Below are 20,894 nucleotides of genomic sequence, written 5' to 3'. Positions count from 1 at the left end.
ACGCGCCTCTACTCTTTAATGAACAAGGCACTCTTGTGTGGGAGAACTGTGGATTTCTTTGTTTTAGCAACTTCAGTTACAGAAATAGAAACTTAATGTATTGTGGGAACCTGCCCGTTCTTTGCCCCTATGAGCAAAAAGGTCAGTGACGCTTTTGAGACATTCTGGCACGAATTGCTGGTGTAACAGAGCTTCCCTAGGGCAGTGGCACCTGCTGGGCATTGTGGGGCTTGTTTGGGGATGGAACTTTGGGTTCCTGGTGGATAGAGTGTTTGTGGTTGGTATTGAGTACAGTTATTGCAGAGCTCTGGAAGAAGAGAAGCCTTCCAGTGGGGCCGGCTGGCAGAGATGCAGCACCTTCCAGTGCGGTGGGCATCTTGGAGGTGTGTTTCCTATTTGAATAGTGGCAGGAATCGTGTCTTGATTTTAGGATTGAACTGAAGGAAGACATGCTAAATGAAAGAAATTCCGGTTATTTTGCAAACGTGATATTAAGGTAATATGTGTAGGAGATGAGGCTTGTAGTGAACTGTCTAACAGCTGGTAGGATATCCTTTAAATCCCAAAAGAAGATAGAGAAGAAAATGGTTGTCCATGCAACTAGCTGAAACTAGAGAAATGGGTTAACGTTGGCCCTCTTGCTGGAAAGGCAGACTGGGATGATCCTCTCCTTTCTTTTAGGTGATAATACATAATTTCCTGGATTATGCAAATAGATAACTTTCCAAGGACTGATGAAATTTAAGTTTTGAGACTGTTGTTTGTTTCATGCAAACTCTGGAAAAATGAGAATTCCCAAAAACTGCAATAAATTGTAAGAAAGCTTTTTGTTTTGCTCTTACATCATTCTGTTGAGCCTGTCTTTTCCTTTATTTACTAGATTCACTACCAGATCAGAAGAATCTTGCTCATGTCTAATGATTAAAACCATGGAGATGGCGGGTGTAAAGCAGTGATTACTACATTCTGTGACTCATTCCTTGCGGTACTCTTGATGTTTAAGAAACTCTAAATGCTCTGTATGACTTAACTCTTGAAACTCAAGTATGGTTCACTGATAGCTGCTAATACAAGAGTGAACTCTTGACAGATGGTGTAGGACCAACTTCTGCTTAGGCTCCTGTGCTGATGGGGAAAAGAAAATACACTTTGTAATGTTATTCTTCTGTTTTCTGTCTATTTTTAGCCTTATGAGAAAAAGGTGCCTGCTTCGTATCTCCAGAACATTGAGGATGCTTATAAGAAAACCTTCTTACCAGAAATGAGGTTAGCAAACCAAACTGCTCTGTCCACTGAGTCTTTGAGTAAAAAAATGTGTCATGATCCTAAAATCTCTTCAAATAGAAGCAAATAAAACCACATAATGTGAGATAATCCTTTTTCTGCTATGTGCTACAATGTGATGCCCTATTTATATGGTGCTGTATCCTTGGTATGCTGTCTGTGTATACTTGTGCATAGTTATTTCCTGCATCTTAGAAGCTTGATGTCACCACTGCAGTGTTGGAGCACTGAAAGTGAAATGTTTTTAGGAGCAGGTGGGAGGAATGTTGTACAATAGTAAATTCATTGGATATTGTTAGTGGAGCTGAGCCTGGATCTGTTGTGTGCCACACTTGAGATGTTACCTCCCCTAACAGCTCTTCTCAGTTGTCATAGCTTTGGCTAATTTCTTGATGGTGATGCAGAAGGAGAGAGATAAGGGCTTCTCTTTCCCGTTTCTAGTTCAGTTTCTATGCCTTGTGAGGCAGACACATTGCATCCAGGAGAGGATTCAGTGGACTTTGTTGATACTGTTAAAAGAGTGCACTGCTACCTGCCTTTACAGGCTGAAGTGCTTGTCTTTGAACTTCCCAGCTTTCTCTGGCTGGGAAGTGAGAATGTGTGAACTGTGAACTTGAGACTGTAATAATTTGTCAGCTGTCCCCATTCTTAAGAAATAGCTCTATCAAAAATCAAATTGCCTTACAAATATAAAAACGTGTGAGTGTGAGCAGTCTTGCTATTCTGAGCAGGTTACTTTCAGGAAAAAAAGCTGTTAAAGGTTACAGAGTCAGGTCTGATTTACATCAAAACTGTCTACTCATGCAAGACTTGTTTTGTTCATGAAATTGACTGTTGAGTTTCATTTATTTAAGTCATAGAAGATCTTCAGGAATATTGTTGCTTGCTTGCTTCCTTGTTGCTTTCTTGCTTCAGCTCCATGGTAAATCAGTATAATTGTGCAATTGAAGTGGATAACTTAATGTTGAGCTTGTCATTCATACAGGGACAGAAGCTGTTGGTGCAGTATATGGTTAGCTGCCTCTAACCTACACAGATTAACAGCTGCCAGAAGAAAGTGGCAGGGAGGAAGGGTGGGAAATGATGGGACTGTCATCCCCCTGAGGGCAGAGTAGGTTTGAATTTACTTGCAAGGAGGAAAATGCTGCTTATTCTTTGGATCAAATCTAGCCTCAGAAAAACACTGCGTTGTTCAGCGAGGCTAAACCTAGCCTAACTGGTCCTGCTGTGATTTCAACTCTTTCCCCTTTGTCTGGATGTGGTCAGTACACTTGTTAAGCAAACACCCTCTACTTGGCATCCTCATCAGTGCCCAGGCTCACAATGGCTTGTCACATCGATCTGCGTGCTCAGGCCTGAAGGGAGATGTCTCCGTTCCCTTGGTGGGAGGAGATCTGCACATGTGAAACTTCAGCTGTGCCTATCTCTGGACCTCGCTGATGACTTGCATGTTGCATAGATGCACACTGCCTTCAACTGCCTTTAACTGTTTGCTTGCTGACTTGCTCAGTGGTGCACCAAATGATGAGCGTGCCTGGCTGTTACAGACTGTAACAAACTAATACCGGATTTCCTGGTACTTCAGTCTTAGAGTGAATATTTGGTGATCATAAAATTTGTGCTTCCTTTCTAGTCTGATATGCCTGAGGATGTCCTTATATGTATCTGTGTCCATCTATCTACATATATATAATCTTTTTAATGCATTTGTGAGCTGGCTGCTATGAGGCAGGTTCTTGGTGACTACGAACAGACAGCTTTTGTCTTTTGATTGATTTTCTGGTCCAGTGGTCTCAGATCACTGATGCTATCTTTCATATCCAATAGCGCTTCCACTGAGCAGCTGTTTTCACATAATGAAAGCCCTGATAGCATGCAGAGTATCAAGTGATTTGATCTGCATTGCTAATGCAGCTGCCAGTGTAAGGCTGAGACCTGGCTTACCTTCTAATTTGTGACAGTTGAAACTGAAGGTGTGTGTTCACATCCTACAGCGGCTCCCTTGAAAGCAAACCACCCTTGTTCTTTTTGTGACTGAGGAGTTCTGTGAGGTTTCTGCTTTTTTTCCCCCCAAGCTGGAAAAAAAACCCTCTTCAAACAGTCCACTATTGGGAGCACCAGTTGAATGGCTGACAATGTAAAAGTTTGGGGCTTTGTGTGAATAAAGGACACCTCGTAAGGAAACTGGTTTTTGTTAGCCAGGGCTGCTCTGGTTGAAAGATGATAATGCAAATGAGGAACCAGCTTGAACTGCTGCGACTTTTTATTTTGTTAGCAGTCCTGCCTCCAGCAGCATTGTTTGCATTGCCAGCCTCGATTCTGATTAAACTTAGAAGTGACTTTTCTATGCTGTACAATTAAGAAAACAGCATGTTGCCTGCCTTATGTTCTTTGTTCTACACATAGATCACACTGCCTCTGTTGCATTGGTTCATTTAGCTCTGACTTAGTAATAATGACGAATGAATGTATTATTTTCTTAAGACTTACCCACAAGTGTTCATGTACACATAAAAATGAAAGGTCTGCTGAAGCTTTGGATTGAACAGTTTTATGTTGTCAAGTAGATTGGGCAATTGTGCCGATGGTAACATCAGTGAAATGGAAACAGATTGGTAGGTGGGATATTTCTATTTTTCTTATTGAACTGAAACTGTAGACGTTCTACAGGTCGTTTGTACAGTTTTATGTCAGGAAAGAAACAACTCACAGATCCAACAGATCTATTGCAGGCTCTGGAAAAAATAAAAAAAGCTTTGGGTTCTGTTTTTGTGCTTTTGAATGTAATTTCTGCTTCATTTTGATGTAGATGTGAGAAGATGTTAAAAGCAGTTGTGTCCTGTGAGCTCAACTTCTTTCTATTTTTTTTTCCATTGCAGTGAGAACAGTGAAATTCTGCAATACACAGCAAGTGAGGCAGAGGATGTGGAGAAGGTAAAGAGTTTGCTGCTTTCAAAACAGAAACATGAAGAAAACACCTTATCTTAGATAATAAACTTAATTAGCTACTTTATGCAATTAGTGCTTGCTGCTCTGTCAGTATTCTGGGCTGGGACTATAAGTGCTTTGCAGTGATGTTGCATGAGTGATTGCATTTTTGTCAGGAGAGTGTACATCCTTCCCCCCATCCCTTTTGCCAATATACCTGTCTGCCTGAGCAAGCAAGTTCCACTCTATTATTACTGCTAATTTTTTTTCTTCAAAAGAATCTTTTGGCTCGTGTAAATTATGCCAAGTGTTTCCACATCTGGATTGTTTTTCCAAACAAATCCTGAGGCAGTGGAAACAGCATTTCCTGAGTCTCTGGGCTGTACATTATTTGTCTCTTTGGTATCACTCTTTGAAGTGTTGTGGCTGGTGGGATAGGTAAGGTTCTTTATAGCTTAATTTGGGAACTAAAGGCATTAACCAAGAAGTAAGTCACACTCAGCAGCCAGCTGAGATTCTTCCTACAAGCATAAAGTCTTCTATTGTCTTAGTCTTCTATTGTCATAAGTCTTCTATTCTATTGGCTTTTGCCACTAAACAGCTTCTTATGATCCAGATTGGTACACAGGTTCCTTTGCAGTAAAATAGCTGTTGTTTGCAATAAGCCAGTGATGATCAGCTCTGAGAAAACAACTTGATAATCAGAGCTGTTGCAAAGCTGGTAACCCTGGGTTATTCATCTGTGTTGACTAGCGTGTGGTGTCTCTACTGTATCACCTTCTCCAAAGTGTTTTGCATGACACATTAACACTTGCCTTATTTCAACAGATGTTCTTGCTTGTGGAAAATAATAGTGGGGAAGTAGAAACTTTCTTCTTTTGAAATTTGCCTCTGTAGCTGCAATCCCCTCTGAAAACAGTCGTTGGCTTTATGTAATTCTGTACAGATTGTAGTGGTTGTGTTTCATTGTCTGGGATGGAAGCGAATCCCTCAAAGTTCATTTGCACTCTGGAGTAGCAGTAAGGGTCTCAATTTAGCAAAGATCTTGGAGAGTGACCTTACAGTGACTTCCACCAGCCCCCTCAACACCATCAGGTCCATCAAGTCCTGTGGACTTATGGATGTCCAGATTGCTTAACTGGTCCTTAACACAGTCCTCATCATCCAAGGCAAACTCTTCCTTTATCCCGACTTCCTCAGGGGTATGAGGCTCCTCAGGACAGCCTGTAGCAGTACAGACAGACAAAGAAGGCATTCAGTAACTCTGCCTTCTCTGTGTCTTCTGTCACCAGGGCACCCTCCTCATTCATCAGTGGGCCTGCATTGCCTTTAGTGTTAGTTTTATCTGCAGTGGATTTGAAGAAGGCCTTTCTGTTGTCCTTGACCCCTCTTGCAAGCTTTAATTAAGATTGTTACTGCCAACCTTGTCATTTGCAGTGAGAGAGGTATCTGACTGCTTGTACCCGTGCTGAGCATATTTGAACATTTTGAAGCCCTGAAGGAGGTAACCTGCTACTGCTTTCCTCACTTATGGATGTACTGGTCCAGCTGGGATGGAAGTAATCCTTCATTCCAGCTGTGACAGCTGACCCAAACTGACCAAAGGGGTATTCTGTACCATGTAACATCACACTCTGCCATGGAGGGAGTTCCAAAGTAGCCTTTGCTTGAGGACTAACAGGGCATCCATCTGCTCCTGTGAGCTGGTGAGTGATTGCCTCGGCATCACTGCTTGCTTGTTTTGCTTTTTCTCTTCCTTTTTGTTTATTAAACTGTCTTTGTCTCGACTTATTAGCTGTTCTTGCTTTTGTCCTTCTAATTCTCTTGCTCTCCCACTTCACTTCCCACTGCCGAGCAGTGAGCAGCTGGGTGGGGGCTTAGCTGCCAGCTGGGATCAGCCCACCACAGCTGTGGAAGACTCTCCACAGCAGCAGTGAAACTTGGAGATCCCGAATTGTGTGTTTTCAGGTCTTCAGAGGGAACTGGTAATGGTTGGGAGTGATAGCTCCCATAGGGCATCAAGTATGTTATGCTGCTGTGGCCAGGCTACAGCTGTGAAATGAGGAGTAGCAAGAGAGGCTTTTTGTTAGGTCCGTAGATAAGAGCAAGTTAGGCTTGACTTCTGTCAAAGGGGCTCTGTTCAGTTGGTAGCTCTGACACTCATATCCACCCATGCTGGAGCATATAGTGACAGCATTACTTTTTTTTTCACAAAGAAGCATAATGTTATTGTTACTGACTTGCATTTTTTCTCCTTGAGCCAGATGGCAAAGCTTAATCCTATGAGCAAGCGGATGGAAAATCTCTTGGCTCTGTGAGTGTAGTACATGCAGTTGGAGTCAGTGATTTTGTTCACTTGAATCCTGCAGTAAACTTTACTCTCCAGGGGCTGACTTTGTTTGGAAACTCAGAGTAGATTCTACTTGTGCAGTGTGCTTTACAGTAGCATTCACCTGAGAGCCTTGTGTTTCCATGCATAAAGGTTTTGTAAAGCTGGGAATGTTGGTATGGACTTTGCAGTCCCTAAAATCCTTGAAGTGCAGTTAGTCATATAAAATAGCTGTTTTTGGAGTACTGCAAAAAGGGAAGTTTCTGAAAATGGAATATCTTTATAATTTTTAAACACCAAAGGCCTTTCTTTGCCTTTGTTGTGAGATTTGACTTTATTTATGCAGATAGCTACCTGTGATCATTACAGGTGGACGGTTCTGATGTAATTCCTTCTGCACTGCTTTCAGGAAGAGAAAATGGTTGAAGGGACTAAATGTTCCTATTTTTTCTTAGTCCTGAAATTTTAAAATTATTTCTTGAGGGATGAAATTAGACAGGGAAAGGGTGAAATGAATGAAAAAGAAGAGGTCAGCATGTGGATAAGAATATTTGAGCAATTATTGTTAGCTTTTCAGGATATCAGAAAGGATAGTAGGAGTTGAGAGCTGCGTTTCAAGGAGCGTGGAAGTGTTGGAAGTAATGAGAGCTTGTTTTCTTCCGTTCTTCCTGAACGTGTTTTGAAGTGGTCAGAATAAAGCCATTTGTCTCCTCATCAGACTTCCTAGAAAAGTCATTGCTAGAGGTTTTATTTTAATCCTGCAGATCAGAGTTTGAAGTCTGTCTAAAGGTCTTATTGCTCAAGTCAAGTCTATGGAGCTCAGCAAATTTGCGTTGTGGCTGAGCGTAACGAGAGTGCACACTGATGATCCTTTTCTTAATTTAGTTGGACAAATCTGGGATAGAGGACAGATTATTGAAGTCCAAGTCCAAGATGGGATCATATTCTCATTGTTAGATATTAGTTACAGAAACTAGGATTTTTTTCCATTTGAAAGAATGACATTGATTCCCTTATGCCTGGATTCAGTTTACCTTTGAAGTGAAAAGACTGGCGTTTGTAAATAAGGGATAACAGAGGGGAATTGTTTTTTGCTTAAAGGGTTTTTGTGTGTAGGCAGCTATATCCTGCTAATAGAGAGTGATGCTTAACTGTTAGCCAGCTTCCAGCTACAAATTCTTTACTGTGCAATTTGGGAACTTTAATTTTGTATGACTTTATAGTGTAATAGTTTTTGAATTGCTTGTAGAAAATGTGCAACTTAGAAAGAACTTCTATTTCTGAAGTGTCTTTTAAAAAGATCAGTTGGGGCTTCATATTGTAATTAAGATTGGTTGTAACAATTAAAGGATTTGTAAGTGCTCAAGTGATCTTGATTAGGACATTTCAAACCACATTTACACGAGAACAAAATAGTAAAAAGTTGGCTTTTTGAATTAAAATAATTTCTGTTTTATTTCCCCTTTTTAAAAAAAGTGGATATAGAAGGGTTATGACTTACAAGCAGGACTGGACCAGTTCCAATTCCTCTGTACTTGTACACAGTGTTTTGTATTATGCGTTGATTTTATTCAGTGACCCCACCTTGTGTAAACTGGAGGAAATTATCTAGGTGGGAGGCTGATGTCAGAGCAGCTCTGTACCACGTCCTTTGCCAGTGTGGAATTGCAAGGATTCCGAGCTAGATGGCATGAAGTTTTTGGTTGCAGCTGCTGTTTGTGTGCTGAGCTTCTTCCTGCAAGAGTTCCTGGGGTTGGATCCTGCATTGCTCCTTGCACCCTGCATTTTGCTTAAGGAGAAACCTGATCTGGCTGACAGACCATCCTTTGTCCCATACCTGCGTTGCCTTCTGCTCTCGCTGGAGTTCTTCTAACAACAGAACTCACCCGATCGCCGTGAAAACCAGCTTAGAAATCGTAAGCTGTTTGTATTGGCTTAATTGCAAAGATTATGGGAAGGAGTCTCATTATTGAAAACTGTTTTTTCTGAATCCTACCAAGCTCTGTGGTATATTAAGACCTGATCTCTCCTGGCCGTTGTTACGTGTTGTGCTGCTTAGTCAGGCCTAAATCATTTATTTGCTACTAATTCCCAGGAGGTGCCGATGCATTCCTTGTGAATTAAAAAGCTGTTCTTCTGGCCTGGTTGGAGGAGCAGGGCTGATGCCATTATTAATGAGCTGCTGGTGAAGATTTCTGATGTGGTAATAAGTGTGCAAAACTAATTTGGGCATTAATTTCTTTTTTCCCCTCGACGTGGTCTGAGCCCTTTTGTCAGCAGATCTATTATTAATCCTGTCATCAGCAGCAGTGGGGCAAGCTCTGCTGTGGAGTAGGGGAGTAATTGCTTTTGCATATCTAATGGGAAGTATGTTGGAAGTTTAACTTCTAAATTAAGAACAATGGACATTTGAACTAACAACATTCGTCTTTTTCTTCTGTAAAGATGATAATCGTACTGAGTCAAGCAGTTTGGTAGGAACAAGAAGTTTCCAAGTGTAATTTTGAAAACTCATCTAGATGTCTGTGGTGCAGCTTTCTGCAGTGTTTTTGAGGCCTGAAACATGTTGGGTTTTTTTTCCGTCAACAGGTGAATTTATTTAACACAAGAAGTAGGCTTCCCATGCTCTTAGCCATGATATCTCACTTAAGAACTTAATTATTTGTAAAAGATAAAAGATGGTTGAACAGCATCTTGCTTGCAATTTTAAATACACTTTGATGCTGTCACATATTAACCGTATTTTTCAAGTCTTTAATCAGCTAATTTAGTGTTCAGCAAATGTGAAAGCTTCAGTTAAATGATGGTTCAGTTACTCCTATCTCTAAGCTGCTACTTCTTGCCATAAAAATGTAATAGTGCCAGAGTAAACCTTTTTAGTAGGGACTCCTTTGTAGTAGTGTGTTTCTATTACCCTTCAGGTGGTAATAAAAGGGACTTAGTGTTCACTGTGATTGTAGGGAATAGGTTACTATGGATTTAATGTGCAGTAAAGGATAAAAGCTTTTCTGATTATTTTATCACCTTATTACTGGCATCTGCTTGCTTTGTTGTCAGTGGATCAACAATATGTCATGATGATTTCAGTCCTGACCTCAATAGCTTTTATCCTTTCCTTCTACAAGAGGCATCTGTGAAATGGGAGGAGTTGCCATGATCTATTCTTTCCCAAGTTGCTCTGAGGTTTTGTCTTAAGTGCATTGTCCTGACACTGGTTTGGGTTTCCTTTTAGCAAGTAGGTCATATGTGATAACCTCAGGCTTGTGTTAAACAATTGCCCAATGGACCAGCAAAGATCCGTTTTCTGATGGAACAAGATTGTAAATGAAGCTCAAATACGGGATTGGAAATTCTGGTGATGCTAGCAGGGTGATTTGCTGAGGTGTTACTTGTTTGAACGGTTCTTGGTGTCAGATGGAGACTTTTGCCCTTCCTTTCTGCTCTGGATGTGTGTGAGCATGGATAGGTTTTCACATCTGATCAAATCCAAAATCTTTGGACTTCTGCTAATTCAAGAGCTACTCTATTCCAGCCTGGAGTGTGCCCCCATTTCTGTCTTGTGAACCGTGCCCAGCAACATCAAGGAACAGTTTCATTGCACTTCAGCTTTTCTCAGTCAGTAGACTACTTCTCCTTTTTGAAAGAAAACAGCCCTCCTATGCAGCACTAAGCATAATGATTTTACTTGCAACAGAAAGGGTTAAATTTAGACTCCTTTTCATTTCTTTCTTTGATTTGCCTTTGGAATGAGCTTGTGTTTTTTCCCTTTCAGTCTCACCAGCAGGTTGAAGAAGAAAGTTATAGATGGTGTAAGAACTTGGAAACATAACACCTCTCCAGCCTATTTAATCCCAGCCAAGGCTTAGGCCAGCAGGCACTATATAGTGCTGGTCACTGTGTGTCTGTGCAGTGCTCACAGCAGGGCTGTTACCTCCAGAAATGTGACTCGGAGATCATACGTTAGCTTAAAATGTCTATGTTGTTCATACAGTTTTACCAGGGAGACCTTTTTACTGCATAAGAGTATATTTCAGTTACTTCATTGCCTGGAAGGGGCTGCTTTGACATTCTCATCAGACCACCTGTTAATATGATTTTTTCCTCTGATTTCAGGTAATTGAAGACATTGAGTACTTGAAATTTGACAAGGGCCCATGGCTGGAACAAGATGATGTTTCCTTCCATCATTTGAGACTTTTGTAAGTATGATATCTTCCAATGTGGTTTAGCACTGGATTTCTGGGAATCACTAAAGCCTTGACCTTTTCTAAGGTATATTTATATTTGCACTGTGCTTCACTTTTTGAAAAGTCAGCAGTGACAGTAGACTTTTTTAATACTGTTGCTGTTGTAAAATGAGTGCGGAGTTCTGTTGCTGCTAACCAGTTGGAGGAGAGACTTCAGGCAAACATCCCTTTCTATTAATGAAGTACAAGAATCATAGAACATTTAGGTTGGAAAAGACCTTCAAGATCATGTCCAGCCATTAATTAACATTATCAAGTCCACCACTAAACCATGTCCCTCAGGCCACAGCCACATGTCTCTTAAATGCCTCCAGGGAGGGGGCCTCCATCACCTCTCTGGGCAGCCCCTTCCATTGTGTGACCACCCTTTCACTGAAGAAATTCTTTCTGATATGCAGTCTAAACCTCTCATGGTGCAACTTGAGGCCATTTCCTCGTGTCCTGCCACTGGTCTCCTGAAGAAACAGCCAGCCACCTCACTGTAACTTTCAGATAGTTGTAGTGCAGTGAGATCTTCCCTCAGCCTGCTTTTCTCCAGTCTGAACAATGCTACTTCCCTCAACTGGCTCCTTGTGGCTTGTTTTCTAGTCTCTTCACCAATTTTGTTGCTCTTCTCTGAACCTCAGTGTCCTCTTTGTAATAAGAGGCCTAAAGCAGAACACAATATGTAGGGTGTTGTCTCACCGGTGCTGTGTAAAAGGGGACAATCACAGAATCCTTATAGTTGGAGGAACATCTGAAGGCCATCTAGTCCAGCTCCCCTGCATCAGGTTGCCCAGGGTCTGGTCCAGCCTTGCCTTGAAAATCTCCAGGGACAGGGCATCATCCAAATGATCAGGCAGCCTATTCCAGTGCCTCACTATCCTCACAGTAGAAGATTTTTCCCTTATATCTAACCTAGATCTACCCTCTTTGAGCTTGTAACCACTGAAACCATTTCCTCTTGTCCTGTTGCCACAGACCCTGCTAAAGAATCTGTCCTTCTTTCATTAGCTCCATTTTAGATACTGAAAGGCTGCCATCAGGTCACCTCACAGCCTTCTCTAGGCTTCTTGTTTCCCGGTGCTGCTGTTTGCTGATGCAAACCAGGGTGCTGTTGGCCTTGTTGGCCACCTGGCTGTGCTGCTGGCTCATTCAGGTGATTGTCAGCACCTTCAGGTTCTTTTCTGCTGGACTACTTTCCAGATAGTTTTTCCAAGCCTATGCTGCTGCATGGGGTTGTTGTGACCCATGTGCAGCACCTGGCATTTAGCTTCATTGGCTGCCATGCAGTTGGACTCAGATGGTTAATCAGCCTATGCACGTCACTCTGCAGATCCCTCCTGCCCTCAAGCAGATTGATGCTCTTGCAGCTTGGTGTCTTCTTCAAACTTGTAGAGGGTTCACTTGATTCCATCATCTGTATCACTGATGAGGGAACACTAATTATGATTGACTACCAAACTCTGCTGACAGCATCTTTTTGGGCCTGGCTGTCTGGATAGTTCTTTACCTGGCAATGAGCACATCTGTCCAGGCCACAAGCAGCCAGTTTCTCCAGGCATTTCCTAATTACTGTGACCTGTGGTTCCTACTATTGGAAATGTATTTTGTGAGCTGGCTAAGCACTGTGTACAGACAGGCATGCAGTTTTAAAACACTATTTATGCACTTGACACGGTGGTGTCACTGCTGCTCTGGCAGCACGGTGTTCTTCATCAGAGCTTGTTGACAGGGCAACCTTGTAGTGAGATTTAGGTGTGGTGCTGTTTAGATTGGCTGTGTTTAGAGTGTTTTTCTGAAAGTAATTTTTCAGCTGTCTGCTTTTTAGTATCTTCACAGCAGTCAAGAAGCTGGCTGTAGGGTAAAAAGGAAACAGCCAAACTTGGAAGACTGTGTGGAAGATAAGTGCTTTTGTGCTCTTTCTGTCTGACTTCCAGAAAATAATCCTAAACCAGAGCTTTATTCTTAATTTGCAGGTTTTTTTCCTTTGTTCTGTGTAATAACAAGCAAAATTGTAACATGTAGTAGTTCAAGGGTAGTGTTTTTTTGGTTTTTTTTTTCTTAAAGATGCCTGTTTAATTGGGTGTGAAGAAATCAAAATCAGACAGTGGAAAGCTTCTTGCTGAAATAAAGTCAAATTTGATTAAAGGAATTCTTTGCAAGTACTCCATGATGATCTCTGTTCCAATTTAATTGTGGAGTGCTACGGGTAAGGTTGCATATGTCTGCAGAGCAATGTTGAAGAGAGACCTAGCCCTCAAACTTGAAGGGATATGAATCAAATCATTGACATGCATGTAAGCAAGTAAGTCTACATGCATTGCAGATGAAGCATTAGGACTGCCACTCTTGAGTCATGTTGATGAACAAAATGTTCCCTGGATAATCCCACATTAAAAAAAAAAATCTACACTTGGAAGAGTATTAATAGGTTTAGCCTTGACTGAAGTGAGATAAGCTTCTCATTTTACAGAATAACATCAGACTGCGTGTATGGGGTAGCAAGTTCAGTATAGTTGCTGCATTTTTAAAGCAAAGCTTAACAATTATACAGTTGTGTTAGTTTCAGGTTCTCTCTCACAGGTTGGTGGAAATGCAGGGTTTTAAAGAAGCATACAGTTGAACACTTTTCTCTGAATTTCATAGAATTACAGAAGAGACCTCTGGCTCACTCTGGCACTTCTGCTCCAGCAGGGCACCCACAGTAGGTGGCTTTCAGAGATCTGCGAGGAGGAGACCCCATAACCTCTGTATCCTCTCTTTGGTGTTATGGGTTTTTTTTGGTTTGTTTTTTTAAATACATTGATGAAATCCCTCTGAGCCTCCTCCCCTTCTCCAGGCCGAACAGTCCCAGATTTCTTACTGCTTTTCCTCATAGGAGAGTTGCTCGGTCCTTTCTGCACCTTGGCTGGACTCCCTCAAGTCTGCCCAGGTCTCTCTTGTCCTGGTGGGCAGAACTGAACCCAGCACTCCCGGTGTGGCAGAGCAGAAGGGAAGCATCCCCTCCCTTGTCCTGCTGCCAGCGCTTGGCTCAGTGCACTCAGGACACCATCGGTCTTTGTCTCCTATGCAGCTTAGTGCCCACCATTCCCATTCCTGCAGAGCTGCTCCCACCTGGGTGCCAGCAGCATGCCCCACTCTTCCTCTTGTTGTGCTTAGAATTTCAGGCTTGATTGTGATACAGGCACTGGAATAGTAAGTTAAATTGATTTATTCTGTGAAAAAGAATCCTGTACATCTCTTTTACTCGTTTGTGCTGTTACTTCAATTGTCTCCTAATATCAGCAATACTGTTGTGCCTTTTGTCTGGCTTTTCTACCAAGGGCTGAAGGTATATCACAGAAAAGCAGCTTTGAGTGGCATCTAAGAGAAATAAGTCAGGATTTGAGTGCCCTTTAAGCATCTCAGAAGAGTTTTCTGTATGTAGTAGTTAAAAGATACATCTGGTGGCTTACATCCCATGAAGCTATGGAAATCAGATTTCCTTTGAAAGGTGAAAATACTTTTAAGTTACTGTTTTTCCTGTAGCTTCACACTGGTACAGGTATTAAGAAAGGATTATTGTTAATTGTGGAGTGTAGGAGGGAGTTAAAAGGAAGCACACAAAGAGTGCTGTATTAAGATATTGTATGAAAATTGCGCTTTGTAACTGTGGAAAAGAACAAATAGCATTGCTGAGGAGTTAATTTTTCATTGAACCCCGGGCGATGATGAGAGGGTTTCCTTTACAAGACCTGTCATTGCAGATAATAAGAAATCACTTCTTCTGTTGGCAGCGTGTGGCTATGTTACTGAGCTCTCACAATGCAACAAACTGCTAATTTAAATGTTAATATGGTTTGAGTTTTACTGCTAACGCTTGCCTTCAGAATAACATTGTCAAGATAGTGGTTTTGTGTTCAGAGGTTTGGTGAAAGCAAAACTGTCCAGGAAATGGTGAGCAGCTTCTAACTCCTTGTGAAGATGTACACCAAGAAAGAACCTGAAAGAACCTTGCACAGATGCCCTGTGCCCATATTAGTTCCTCTTGATGGAAGGAAGCTTTCATGGTGGTGCTGTGCACTCCAGATCATACACACCAGCACCTGCTGCCCTCTCGTGTTCCTGTTAGGCTGCAGCAAGGGTTTGGCTCTGCTGCTCTGTGTTCTCTGCTGCAGGGATGCTTTCACTTCTCCCACCTTCAGCTGTCACTTGACACATCTGGACAACGGGGAGTTGATGGGTATTGTGAGGATGGCTTTTTAATTGCACGTGTATGGGCCCTGGCATATGGAAACCCCCATCAGGGCCTCTCACTTCTTCGGTAATGCAAATAGTAAGCAAGCTAATCAGACCAGGGAGCCGCACCCATATAAATCAGTTGCAAAACACATCTTTTATCTCCTGCCTTGCCCTCAAGTCCTCTCTCCTTTGCCCTAATAGAGAGCAGTTTGATCCTGGGATTGAGGCATAAGTTGCTAAAAGGTTAAGAACGTGTGTGTGTGTAAGCTGGAGGGTTCTCCCAGAGAATGCTTTCCATGTCTTTCCTCCCTTCCAGCCTCTGAGTCAGAGGAACAGAAATCATTCTGTTGGCTCTTGGGAACGTCCCAGGGATTTCCCATGTTGCTGCTGCACTGCCTTAAGTCTGTTTTCATCTGTGCCCTTCCTGACAGAATTGTCTGACTGCGTGTGTGCATTGCAAAATAAATAATGTTTTGGAATAAGTAATGTTTTGAAATAAGGAGCTGTAGGTGGTGTAGTGCCACCTGTGTTAATGTGCCAGCAGGTGAGCGAAACACTGCGTTTCACTTGTCCTGTTTACAAGTCCCCAGCTAGATCTGTTACATTACTGCAGCTCCTTCAGAGTTTGTTGTAGCAGAACGTATTTTTAATGACTAAATCGTCAGCCACCATTACTTTCATTAAAAAGGGGTAGGTATCACCATTTCTTTTATCTTGACGAAAAGGAATCAATTTTCATTTGTAAACAATCTATCCAGGAAATAGTTTGTCACTGTCATACGTTCCATTTAGTTCATTAATTACAATTGGTGTGCTACATAACCTGTGTAGTAAATTGCCTGGTACTGTGTTTGGCATTACAACAGAAATATATTTTGAAGTTGTTACTGAAGAATCTTATGCAAGCAGTGATTGTTAATTCTTAAGTTGTGTTAATGTTCCTTTAAGTACTTAAAACTGTTGCAGACCCCACTGAAGCTGTGCTTCAGTTTCTTTTCTGTTTGTTGTGCTCTGATGAAATGACATCTTGCAGAGGATGGAAGAAATGAGGGAGAGCAACTCTTCAGCTCTGTTTCACACCATTAGCAAAGGAAAGGCACATCCAGTCTGGATATGTCTGTGTGATATCAAATAGGAGCACCTGAAGTGATTGTAAGCAGTGTTTTTATAACTTCTCTGTCACGGAGACCCAAAAAATCTCATAAACCATCCATCACAGAACTTCTGGCACTGCTGGGAACTGCTTCCTTAGCACCTTTTGTCCTTTATGCTTCCACTGGAACAACTCTTCTTTGTCAGTTTTCCTTTGCAGCAGCTTTCTTGTAGGTTGGAAGCATTCTTATTGCACCTTCTCACCTCTTGCAGACCTGCTTTTCTTGGAAAGCTCTTTGTTTTTCTTTCCTGGCAGTGATTGTGCCTGTTCACCAGGGAGTGGCCACGGTTCACTTCAGGCAGGGCATGCTGGCACTGCCTGGCCAATGAGTCTGTTGGTCTGAAGGAGATCTGCAACTCATTGCCCTGCCATTGTGAAGGTCTGGAGCGAATGGGCAAGAAGAAAATGGCACCAAGGGAAAGACAGGGTACAGGGGGACATAACCTGTTGCTGTGCTGTGTGCCTGCTGTGTGAGCTCATCAGCAGAGGAGGTCAGTGCAGTTGGAGCTGGATGCAGGTACCCATGTGGCCATCTCTCCCACACAGCCTGTGTGCCTATGGCATGAGTCAGGAGTGCTGCTCCTTTCCCCTGCTCTCACAAGCATGGGCTAAGCTGTGAGCACACTATGCACCTGCTGGCTCACTCCCATGTGCTGTGCCCTACCCACTGCTGTGGAAGGTCTGGGGTAATACAGGCATGAGAGCAGAGGAAGGAATGCCACCTGCTCACTCACATTGTCCCCAAGCAGTTACTGTGTCTCAGATTTGAAGCTGATACCAAGGTGTGTTCAGGAGAGCCTTTTTTCTTTCCCGCTAGCATCCATCTGCCATTTCTCAAGTTCCATACATAAGCAGAGAACTTAGCTTGGGATGTTTTATGTTGCTGGCTTTATGCCTTGTAGGCCATAGGATGCTTTTAGGTATACAAGGTATGGTTTTCTGAGTATTGTGTCACTTGCCATCACTTGATGCTTGTGTGCCATCAGGGTTCTGCCAGCGGCCTGAAAAATGTGTGTGTCCTTATTGTGAGCTGCCTTTAAAGGAAACAGAACTTCCTGCTCGGAAAAGAGGCAGGTTTGTATCCATCCTGGCTCCTCAGTGCCACAGGGTGTGCAAAGTAGGTGTATGTAGAGGCTTCTGGAGAAGCTATAGCATAGCTGCACGTGTGATTGCAGTGTAGCCATGGGAAGAACTCTAGCTAATAGGATTCTGGACCATTGTAATGGTGAGCTGAAATCCGGTGTTCCTGTGGTGTTAGCACTGTGCAGTCACTTGCATGCTCACGGTGACAGCTGCAATGTCATGAGTAGGTAAAGTGCACTTTGGTAGCTGTGTTACTGCATTATGCTTTGAGAAGATATGGTTAAGTGCCTGACAACAATAAACAGTGGTGCTTTTGTACTGGGGGGGAGAGAAAGCTCAGGGAACTTAATAGGTGCTTGTAAATGCTTCCTGCTGAGCAGTGAATTAGTTCTGGCAAGCAGATGTGGTTTTGTGGTTACAGACGTTGTTGTGGCAGGTGTCTTTGGGTGGTGCTTTTATTTAGTATGCCAAAGTATTTCTGAAGGTATAAAGCAGAGATGAACCTGGAGAAGCCATCTTTGGCAGCGACAGGTTTGCCTGTGTTTTCTGTTGTACAGCATTTCCTTTGGAAGCAGCAGTACCAAGAGCAAAGGATTGGTAAGAGCAGCAGGTTTTCTGTCTAGGTCACCAACTAAAATAAATTGTGCCTGGTGATTGTAAAGGGCAGTTCCTATTTGGCTGAGGTTCCTGAGGGAATAGATTAGTCTGCAGGCTGGTTGACTGCTGGACTTGCTTTGTTCCCCTGTCAAATTATGTTTTACATATGCCTGGACAGACTTTATCTGCATTCTCCTACAGGCTTGTCAGGTCCAGAACATCTGCTGGTGTTTGGCAGGATGCTGATTCTCATATTTCTATAGGATATTTGTGTGGGGAAAAGGCATGGAAATGTTTATTCACCAGTAAATAAGTGGGTATTCCACAGGATGTGCTGATAAGGCTGAGCTAAGTATTTAAACAGTGCCTGCAAGTAGTCCTCTTCAATGCTTAGCTCAGTGTCTTCTTTGCTACTTGTCTGTGCTCTCTGCACAGTGAAAGCACATGACATCAGTACTGATCTCAGGCACGGCTGGAGGGTGGACTGTTCCTAAGGAGTGAAGAGTTGATAGCTGAAGGGCTGCTACCTATTCTTTTTTGTTTACTTAACCGTGGGCCTGAGACATAGCTGGTGCAAAGGTACTCTGCTCTAAATATACCAGGACTCAAAAATAAAACCATAATCGGATTGCAGCTCTGGGCGAGCTTTTCCATCCTCAGTTATCCAAGATCTTCTGGAGTGGAAAGGATTGGAGGAGACCGTGGGAGGGCCGGTGTTCACACGTCATGAGAACAGCTTTCTTTGTACTAGTGAGGAAGCAAACAAGGGCTCTTCCTCCTAGGTTTCAGCGTGTTGAATGCCATGGGGTTTGTCAGCTTTGGTTTTCTTCTTCAGCTGAATGCTCCTGCTACTTGTTTCTGTCAGAAAGCTGTCCCTGGTAGGTGCAGTTCGACATCTGCACTGTGCAAAGGGATGACTTAAACGCAACGTGAACCTCACTGGATTTGCCATTTGACTTTTTGTGTCTTACAGTGCAGAGCCACAGATCTCCAGAGTGCTTATGGTCACAGTGTGTCATCCACAGGCTTCGGAATAAATATGAGATGCTTCTGCTTTTGTTTGCCCAGCCGGTTAGAAAATACTTGACTTAATATTTGTGTAGATGCTAGAATAGTTTGTAGGGAATATCCTTGGTGTTGGCCCTGTAAATAGGCATTTGTCCTTTTTTCTCTTCATCTCTTACTGAATTCCTGTGTTTCCTTACTGACTGGTCTGCAGCAGAATAGCTCACAGTGTCAGCAGTCTCATTTACTATTTGAAACTGTGAGGTGAGTTGCTAAGCTTTGCAATTTAGGGGAAAAAATGCTAGAGGGCAGTTAGTTTCACATTACCTCGGGGCATATGTTTCATTTGTGCCTGTCAGGAAATGCAGTTTACCAGAGACTAACAACACAATTATTTGAATAGCTCTCAAATTCAGAACTTGGTCATGGCTTGCAGTAGAGGACAGCAGATGTGTTTTTCCCCAGATGCACATAGGTGGCACTGTTGATCTGCAAATTAATAGCAGCATGCAGAAGGTGGCTTTCTAGCAGTTTCTCAGACGCTTAAAATTTGGGATATTCGGAAGTGCTGGCTCTGGGTGCTGTAGATTTTTTGGGGATCCTGCTGTTTGCACCCTTTGTCACTAACTGTCCTACCGGCTGCTGCAGGAAACTTCCCCTGATTGCTCCCAGGTGGGATGCTGGGGATACTGCCTGCTTCCAAACATCTGTTTGTCTCAGTGCCCTTTAAAATGAAAACTTTAGGAAGAAAAGTGCTATCTTCTGATAATCCTTGTGAGGATTCATTTGTGAAAGCAAATGGAACAGGAAAGGTAATTAAATGAAGTTACTGTAGCTGGTGGACTTTTGTAGCACCAGCATTTTTACCTTGTTCAGGTATGAAGGCAAAAAGAGGTGTCTAAGAGGAGGTTCCCAGGCATGGCAGAGCCTCTCTGGGGAAGGTAAAACCTTGGGGAGGAACTGGAAAAGGAAGAAGGTGGAGCAGAAACAAGCTGGGGGCAAGGAGGGACGGGGCTACGTGTACATCGTATGCTGAAAAGAGGGAAAAGCTGTCAGAGAACTGCTCAACAGCGAAACAGTTCTTTAATATTCGGTCAAACTCAGAACTGTTGTTGCAGAATCTGGACTAACAGTATTTTTCTTATCCTTGTTGCCCCTCAGTGTTCAGGACAAAGACGGAGTGCTGGATCCTGTAGCTATCCCTCGGTTCATTCCAGAAATCACAATTGGAGGCGCTGAGTACGATAAAATCTATTACGAATTTCGATCGGTGAGTAACCCTGGAAAGGGAGCACCTGTCCAACAGCCAAACGACAGTCCCTGCAAAAGTGTGAGTGCATTCACCACTGTCCTGTGCACAGCCTGGGTGTTAATCTCACGTACACAGATGCACGTTTCAAAGAGCGAGTTCTGGATTTTGCCTGGGTCCCCACCTTTTTTGAAGTCTAGCTTCTACATAAGAGGAATAATGAAACAAATGGCTTGTTTCGTAAGCTGATTTTCTTTTTTGATCTTTAGATGTGGACTAAAGGATAAGTGGTTTTCCTTTGTCTTTGTTTCTCCTGCCCTGATTAGTCTCTGACCTCTGAAATCTAAAATAATCCTTTGAGTCAAACCAGAAAATTGGAAACCCATGGCGACTAAAGAAGGCTGCTTATAAAACCCTTGAGGAGGGGGTGTTTTTCTGAAGTGGGCTGAGGAGGTAGGAACATTACATTGGATCTCAGAACTGTTGTTGCTTTAAATAGTTTGTTTCTGTAAGCGGGCACACATCCAAAGCCTGTTGTGGCCCAGCACTCTCATACACCTCATGCAGGCTCCCACACAATGTTTTAATTAGCTGCTCGCCTTTCTGATTCTGCAGACAATGGCTTCCAATTGACTTAGCACTTTGTCTTATCGGTTATTGTTGTTCAGCTGGCATGGGGTCCTGCCCTACCACGCAGCATTCTCCTAAGGGCCAGGTGTTGTGAATTCTCATCAGAGCAATTGTGGCCCTGATGGCAATTAAGTAATGATGATTGGACAAACAGAAGTTGCAGGTGATGGTTCATTTTCAAGTTGC

At 42.7% G+C, this 20,894-nt stretch overlaps 1 protein-coding gene across 1 annotated transcript in view; it reads left to right on the top strand.

The window, feature by feature from the left end:
* Positions 1-20,894, top strand: part of NDUFA10 (NADH:ubiquinone oxidoreductase subunit A10) — a gene marked incomplete at its 5' end in the record, with an annotated part of 41,152 nt that overhangs the window by 8,008 nt on the left and 12,250 nt on the right. The window contains 4 exons of the mRNA XM_079539172.1: positions 1,187-1,266; positions 4,164-4,218; positions 10,655-10,740; positions 19,991-20,099. Of these exons, the coding sequence (XP_079395298.1) occupies positions 1,187-1,266; positions 4,164-4,218; positions 10,655-10,740; positions 19,991-20,099 (330 nt within the window). The remainder of the gene's footprint in view (positions 1-1,186; positions 1,267-4,163; positions 4,219-10,654; positions 10,741-19,990; positions 20,100-20,894) is intronic.

The sequence above is a fragment of the Tetrao urogallus genome, assembly GCF_951394365.1.
Source record: "Tetrao urogallus genome assembly, chromosome: 8".
NCBI lineage: Eukaryota > Metazoa > Chordata > Aves > Galliformes > Phasianidae > Tetrao > Tetrao urogallus.
This window is presented reverse-complemented; position numbering and strand designations above follow the sequence as displayed.